The sequence below is a fragment of the Tenrec ecaudatus genome, chromosome 1 (assembly GCF_050624435.1).
Source record: "Tenrec ecaudatus isolate mTenEca1 chromosome 1, mTenEca1.hap1, whole genome shotgun sequence".
Lineage (NCBI taxonomy): Eukaryota > Metazoa > Chordata > Mammalia > Afrosoricida > Tenrecidae > Tenrec > Tenrec ecaudatus.
In genome coordinates this window covers 18,845,525-18,853,204 of record NC_134530.1, presented here as the reverse complement: position 1 = coordinate 18,853,204, position 7,680 = coordinate 18,845,525, and the positions used below count along the sequence as shown (strand labels likewise).

Below are 7,680 nucleotides of genomic sequence, written 5' to 3'. Positions count from 1 at the left end.
TTCATGCATTGAGGGAGTGCTTGAGTAGAGGCTCAAGGTCCTTCCGCCACCTTAATACTAAACCTATAAATATAGACACATAGATCTATTTCCCCATCCTCATTTATATTTGCTTCTACATGTCTTTGTCTAGACCTCTATAAATGCCCTTTGTCTCCTAGCTCTTTCCTCTATTTCCCTTGACCTTCCTCCTGCCCCACTAGCATTCTCCATCCCCAGCTGGGTTACAGCTATACTTCTTCTTTACGTAACCTTACCCTTGATCATTCCCTACCAGGCCCGCCACTCCCCCCTCACCACCAATTTGGATCCCATGCTGGTCACTTGTCCCTGGTTTTGTTAACACCACTTCCTTACCCCCAAGTACCCCCTTGCCCAAGACTCCCCCGGAACTGTTGGTCCCGTAGTTTTTCCTCCAGATAGTTCATCCAGCATATCTTATTTAGACAGACCTGTGGAGATAATAACATTCACAAAAACAAAACAGAGGAAAACAAAGCAACAGTATACAATAAAACAACAACAAACCACTGACAAAGAACAAAACACATCAAGAAAGAAAAGCTTGTATTCAGTTCAAGGATCATTTGTTGGCCCTTAGGAGTGTTCTCCAGTCCAGTCTGTAGGGGCACTATGCCCTGGCCCTAAAGTCCACACCCAGTACTCCCTGGGGAGCCCTCTGCCCCATTCCCCTGCTTTTTGCTACACTCCCCCAGTGCTTTGCCTTGGTGTGGTGGGATCAGGTCAGGTGCAATTCCCACACTGTCTCAGGTGCTGTCCCCTGTAGCGCCATTGGTCAGTGAGGGGCATCATGTCCCATAGTGGGGCCAGCCATGTTGTCCTCTCTGTGGACTGGCTGCTCCAATCAGGAAAAGATAGTAAATCTTTACATGAACAGACAGCCTTATGTTTCTCTTGACAAGTTTGAACTATTTACCTTGGGACTAATTTCCTAATAATTAATACACTACACACCAGGGATCTTTTTTTAATCATTTTATTGGGGACTCATACACCTCTTATCACAATCCATATATCCATCCATTGTGTCCAGCACATTTGTACATTTGTTGCCATCATCATTCTCAAACATTTGTTTTCTACTTGAGCCCTTGGTATCAGCTCCTCAGTTTCCCCTCCCTCCTGATGCCTCCTCCCTCATAAACCCTTGATATTTTTTTAATTATTACTATTTTGTCATGTCTTACACAGTCCGGTGTCTCCCTTCCCCCAATTTTCTCTTGTCTGTCCCTCAGGGAGGGGCTTATATGTAAATCTTTGTAATCTGTTCCTCCTTTCTACCCTATATTCCCTCCACCCTCCTGGTATCACCACTCTTACCACTGGACCTGAAGGGATCATTTGTCCTGGATTCCTTATGTTTATATTTCCTATCTGTACCAGTGTACACCCGGATTTATAAGGTAGAATTGGGATCATGATAATATGGAGAGGGAACATTTAAGAAGTGGAGGAAAATTGTGTGTTTCATCACTGCTACACTGCACTCCTCCCCATGGCCCTCCTGCACGAGATTGTCCAGTTGTCTACAGATGGGCTTTGGGTCCTCACTCTGCATTGCCTCTCACTCACAATGATGGTTTTTTTGTCCTTTGATGCCTGATAACTGATCTCCTCAAGATCTCATGATCACACAAGGATGTGTGCTTCTTGCATGTGGTCTTTGTTGCTTCTGAGGTAGATGGCTACTTGTTTATCTTCAACTCTTTAAGATCTCAGATGTGATATCTTTAGATAGCTGGGCTCCATCAGCTTTCTTCACCACATTTGCTTATGCATGTGCTTTGCCTTCAGTGATTGTGTTGGGAAGATGAGCATCATGTTATGCCTGGTTAATAGAACTAACTGTTCTTGCATTGAGGGAGTACTTGAACGGTGGCCAAATGTCCCTCTACAAACTTAATACTAAGCCTATCAATATATGCACTTATAACTATTTCCCCATTCTCATATATAAATATGTTTACATATGTACATGTCTGTATTTAGACCTCTATAAATGCCTTCTGCCTCCTAGTTCTTTTCTCTATTTCCTTTTACTCTCCTCTTGTCCCACTAGAATGCTCAGCCTTCATTTGGGTTTCAGTAATTCCTGTGGGTTGCATTGCCCTTGACTAAGCCCTACCAGGCCTCTTATACCGACTTCATCACTGATTTTAGATTACTAGTTCTCTATACTTCTCCTCATAACAAAATTGTTGAAAATGATCAAACACATGATCACCCAGCACTTTAGTCCTCACCAAAAGTTAATATGTTGGTGGGTATATTGTACATATTAAGATTGTAACTTCACTTGAGTTAACAGAACCCTCATTATTAATAATAGTGGCAGATTAATGAAGACAGAGTTAGTAACACTTGTAGAACTACTCAGACTTTATAACAAATTTGGAAATGTCATCCATAATATTTGTTTCTCTACAACCTTGTTCAGACCAAAGGTGTTAGACTTCATTCTCTAGAGAAGCAAAATCATGAAATAAATATAGCAAATATAATAAACAGAAAAATTTATATCAAGAAAATAACTCACACAGCTAGAGAAATAAATAAGTCAAGTCGGGTTTCAAACACAGAGTGTCCGATGTTAAACAATAGGCTTCTAACTGGTGTAGCTTTTGGGGTTCAGCAGTAACACCATGGATTCAAAGGTCAATGAATTCAATGACATTTGATCTGGCTTCTCACTGGAGAGGAGGGCAAATCCAAGGCTAGCGGGTCAGATGACAGGCTGCAAATAGCTCTCAGTATTGGCAGGCAATATGGCAGGCCATTGGTTGAAGACCAAAGAATAAAAAACTCAACAAGACAGACTCAATAACAAGGCACATCAATAAGCAAACACATTTTCTCACAACATCCACTTGTACAAGAATTGGACTACGCACCTGAAGACATGTCCTTGCAACTACATCAGGCCTGTAACCTGAGTGAACAATTTGCAATACACCCTGGTCTTCGTACAGCTAATTGACTGTGAATAGGAGATCCTATGCTGGCATTGATTATATTGTTACAGAACATCATGGGGGATGACCAGGCCGTACCTGCCAACTCACTGAATATAATAACCATTGAATTGTCACAAACCAAATATCAAAAACATGATTATAAAGTTACAAATCAAACTTCTCAACAAGACTTCTTTTAAAGAAAATAATCTAGAATGTCAAATATTTCATACCAGAATTAATCAGAAAAAAAACATGCTATGCAAATAGGAATTTCAAAATTAATATCTAAATATTTTCAGGTTAGAAAACAAAAATAATGCTGATGCCATGGGATAATTGTATATTCTAGGAGAATAGGTTGAGGATGTTTCATGTTTCAATCTGCAGTCGTCCTAAAAGAATTGCCTGTAGAGGAGAGGATTTTGATACAAATGAACATTTTTTAAAAATATACAGGAAGGATTGGTGCATTATGTATAAAAAGAAAGCAGATAAAATTTGCATTATAAAGCAGATGTGCACACTGAGGAAAGTATGATGTAGATCTTCATAATTTTCAGCTCTTACACTTGAGTAACTTTCTAATCTAGAGATTGTTTCTGCTATATAGACAATACTTTTCAGCCACAAAGTTTCCCTATGGCCTGCTTTATATCCTTGTTTCTAAGACTGTAAATAAAGGGGTTCAGCATGGGTGTGGCTACAGTGTACATTACTGAGGCGATTGCACTGGAACTAGAGTTTTGAGAAGCAGCAAAACTGAGATTAACCCCAAGAGCAGTACCATAAAACAAGGAAACCACAGAGAGGTGAGACCCACAAGTGGAAAAGGCTTTATATTTGCCCCCAGCTGATGAAATTTTCAAAATGGAGGACACAATTTTTGTATAAGAAAAAAGGATTCCAGTGAGTGGAATAACACCCAGAATCCCAGCAGCAAAATAAATCACTAAGGTATTGAGGAATGTGTCAGAGCAAGCAAGTTGAACTAGCTGGTGAAGTTCACAGAAAAAATGGGAGATTTCTAACTCTGTACAAAAGGACAAACGCAAAACCATTAACCCATGTAATAAACCCTGCAGTACACTCAATAACCAGCAGGCCAGTAGCAGGAGACCACATAACCTTGGGTTCATGATTACCGTGTAGTGCAGTGGGTGACAGATGGCTACAAACCGGTCATAAGCCATCACTGTCAAGAGGAAATGATCCAATCCTGTAAAAAGCAGGAAAAAATACATCTGGGTCATACAGTGTTCATAAGAAATAACTCTGTTCTGCATCTGGATGTTCAACAGCATCTTTGGGACAGTGGTGGAGGTGGAACAGATGTCTACAAAGGAGAGGTTGGAGAGGAAGAAGTACATGGGTGTGTGGAGGTGGTTGTCCTTGATGATGGCCAGGATGATGAGCAGGTTCCCAGTGAAGGTGACCAAGTACATAGACAGGAAGACTCCGAAGAGGAGGGGCTGCAGCTCTGCCTCTTCTGAGAGCCCCAACAGGATGAAATGTTGAAAATGTGTGTGATTTCTTGGTTCCATGTAGCTGAAGAAACTACTGGATAGGAAAAGAGCAATGCAAACTTAGATATAAGAATTTAATACTGGTTTAACAGATATGCTGTATATTCTATTTTGGAATGTAGATTAATTCCTATGTAATATCTCAAGACCTAGTACTCTTAAGTTTAGAATTGCACAAGTACTGAATGCTCAATCTTTTGATAATACAGCTGAATAGCCTTCTTTCTGTGAATCACATTTTTTTAAAATAGCAATATAAATTCTACAACTTCCATGAAACAGTTTTGTTCATCCAAAAATGTGTTTGACAAATTACTCTATGCTAAGTATGCTTCAAGTCATTGCAAGCAGCAATAAAAATGTCCAACTCTTGCCTTTCTTTGATGAGTAGTAAGTGCAGTATTTCAAAGCCAATGAGAAGCAATCTGAGTTGTACGTAGTGACATCTCCTCATCAAGAAGAAAGAGGAAAGGTGAACATTGAAAGAAACAGGTAAAGAATGAGGCTAAGAGACCGGTGGAGCCTGCTAACATCAATCTCCACAACTCTGGATCTGAAGAACTGGATGGTGCTTGTCTACAAATACCACCTGCTCTGAAAAAGTTCACATTAGTAAGTCCTAGATAGAATGGGGTAGGAGGAGGGAGGAGGGGACGAAATCGCGGAACAAACCTCACAATCATACAAGACACCAGGCTTACTGGCCAAGAGAGACTGTTGGAACCTCAAAGAATATATAGCCCTTACACTTAGAATCTAGAACTGAACCCATATCCAGTTATGCTAACTAACATTTAATATCAGAAGGGAAACGCAGCATTTATCAAGTTCAGGGATATAGGATAGAAGAAATAGATGCAAGAAATATAAGAAGTGGAATTGTGAGAGATGAATTAGAATGTTTATGAATTACTGAATTCATAACTATGATCTGTTTTGTAAATCTTCACCTAATTCATTAAAACAACATTATATATCTCTGTCCTCAAATATTCTTCTAGGACATATATGTATTGAAAGTGGAGGGTCAATCTCTCACTCTCACTCTCACATAAAGTTGATGGGAACTCATATTGACCCTATGGGACAAGGTAGAATGCCCCTGTGGATTTCCAACACAATAACTCTTTACATGAGTAGAAAGCCCAGTCTTTCTCCTGAAGAGAGGCTGGTGTTTTGACCTGCTGACCTCGCACTTAGAAACCCAAAGGGTATCCACGATGCCATGAGGGGACCAGTAGGCTAGTAATAATAAGTAAATGGTTTATAATTATTGCCTTTTTTAATGTAAAGTAGAGCAGTAGCAAAAAAAAAAAAGGTGAAGACCCTCAATGACATGGATGGATACAGTGGCTGCAAAAGTATGTCCTCGAACATAAGAATTGTGACAATTGTGCAGGATTGGGAGAACTTTCCTATTGTTTATTAATGTAGCTAGGAATCACAACAACAAAAGGCTATACCGAGGAATGGAAATGCTTTGTTATAGAACAAAACCCACAGCCTAGAATCAATGCTGACTCACAGTGACCCTCCTTCTGGTTTCTGAGGCAGAAACTGTTTAAGGGACTAGGAAGCCCTGTCTTACTCCCATGGAGCTGCTGGCAGTTTCCAGCTGCCAACCCTGAAGATCTCAGGCCAACACATGGCCCCTACTGCACCAGGGCTCCACTTTGTTGTACAGTCATCTTTAATAAAGAGGCTTTGAGTAGAAAATCGGAAGATATTTAGGATGCTAGTCAAACAAACAATGTGGAAACATTTTAGACAAAAATAGAAGTAGTGCAAAGTCCTTGGTACAAGAATATTGCTCACATGCTGTGGCAGTAGCAAGGAGGATGGCATGAATGAATGAAACAGGAAACAGGATTGAGTTTCCAGTTAGGGGTAAAGAAAAAAAAAAAGTCTGCAGATCGTGATGCCACGGAAGACACCATGAAATGGAGTCTCAGAGTTCAATGTAGATATTATATGTAATGTTAGATGTAATATTGTATGACAACACATCACAGTGGATGCTACTGCATTAAGATTACTTGGTATTTCATTATTATATATTATTCTGAGTCCTGGTGGGACAAATGGTGAAGCACTTGACTGGTACCAGAAAGGTTGCCAGTTGCAGCCACATCAGAGGAGCCTCAGAGAAAAGCCTACTGACAGCATCCTAAAAGTCCCCGCCCTTAAACCTTAGAAGCGGTTCTGCTCTGCAAGCATGTGTCTGCTATGGGTTGGGACTGACTTGATGCCAACTAACTACATTATGTTATTTGATGTTATTTGTATATACTAATAAAAGATACATAAATGATACATAATTCAGCTTTCCATAAAATGAACTCTCTCTCCTGTTTGGCATAACATTTGCATGTTCTGATTATAGAAGACAACTTAAGATATTTGCTTAAGATATTTGATCAACAGTTGTCTCATTCAGTCATATCTTCTCCTACCCCCTCCACTTTCAACCATAATGTTGACTTATACACCTCAAGCTGAGATGATGCAGCAGGAAAAACACTCTACAAATGAGCCTATCTATTTTGCCCTCCTGTGAGAATTGAATTGCATGGTCGTGGGAATATCAAGGACCAGTCAGCCCTATTGCAGAGATCCTTTGTATTGATATTCTACCATGGAATACAGAGAGAAAGCAAGCTAGTCTACCGAGAGGAAAAATGGTGTAGACAAAAAGAGAAGACAGGAGATTATTAAAAGATATGGAAGAATCACAGTAAAGTAGAGAGCAGCCTCACAATCCCTATTTCTAAATCCCATGACACCCAGAACAGTAATATAACTAGATAAATATTCCAAACTTTAAGACATAAAAGGGTTCCTATACTCACATTATAAAGATATTCTTCAAAAATCAGTAAATGATTGAAATATTTATAGGAAAAATAGAAGAGAAACAAAGGATGATTTCAACTATTTTTTCTCAAAATTCAATGTATTTGGGAGACATTTTTGATACAAGAACAATAATTGTTTAACATAATAGAGAAATGCTAATGGTGTCTATCAACTTTTAAGAAAGTAATGAAATTATTCCTGTACAATCTCTTCCAGAAAATGAGCACAGGGAACATTTCCCAATTTATGGTGTGAAATTAGCATTAGTGTCATAGCAAAACCAGAAACAGAAATTGTAGCGAAACTGTAGATCAACATCACGC

General features: G+C 39.4%; 1 protein-coding gene across 1 annotated transcript; it reads right to left on the bottom strand.

Annotated features, from left to right (window-relative positions):
- Positions 1 to 3,598: 3,598 nt before the first annotated feature.
- Positions 3,599 to 4,519, bottom strand: LOC142448515 (olfactory receptor 7A5-like). The gene has a single exon (XM_075550506.1). The coding sequence runs from the start codon at positions 4,517 to 4,519 to the stop codon at positions 3,599 to 3,601; it is 921 nt and encodes a 306-aa protein (XP_075406621.1).
- Between the last annotated feature and the right edge of the window lie 3,161 nt (positions 4,520 to 7,680).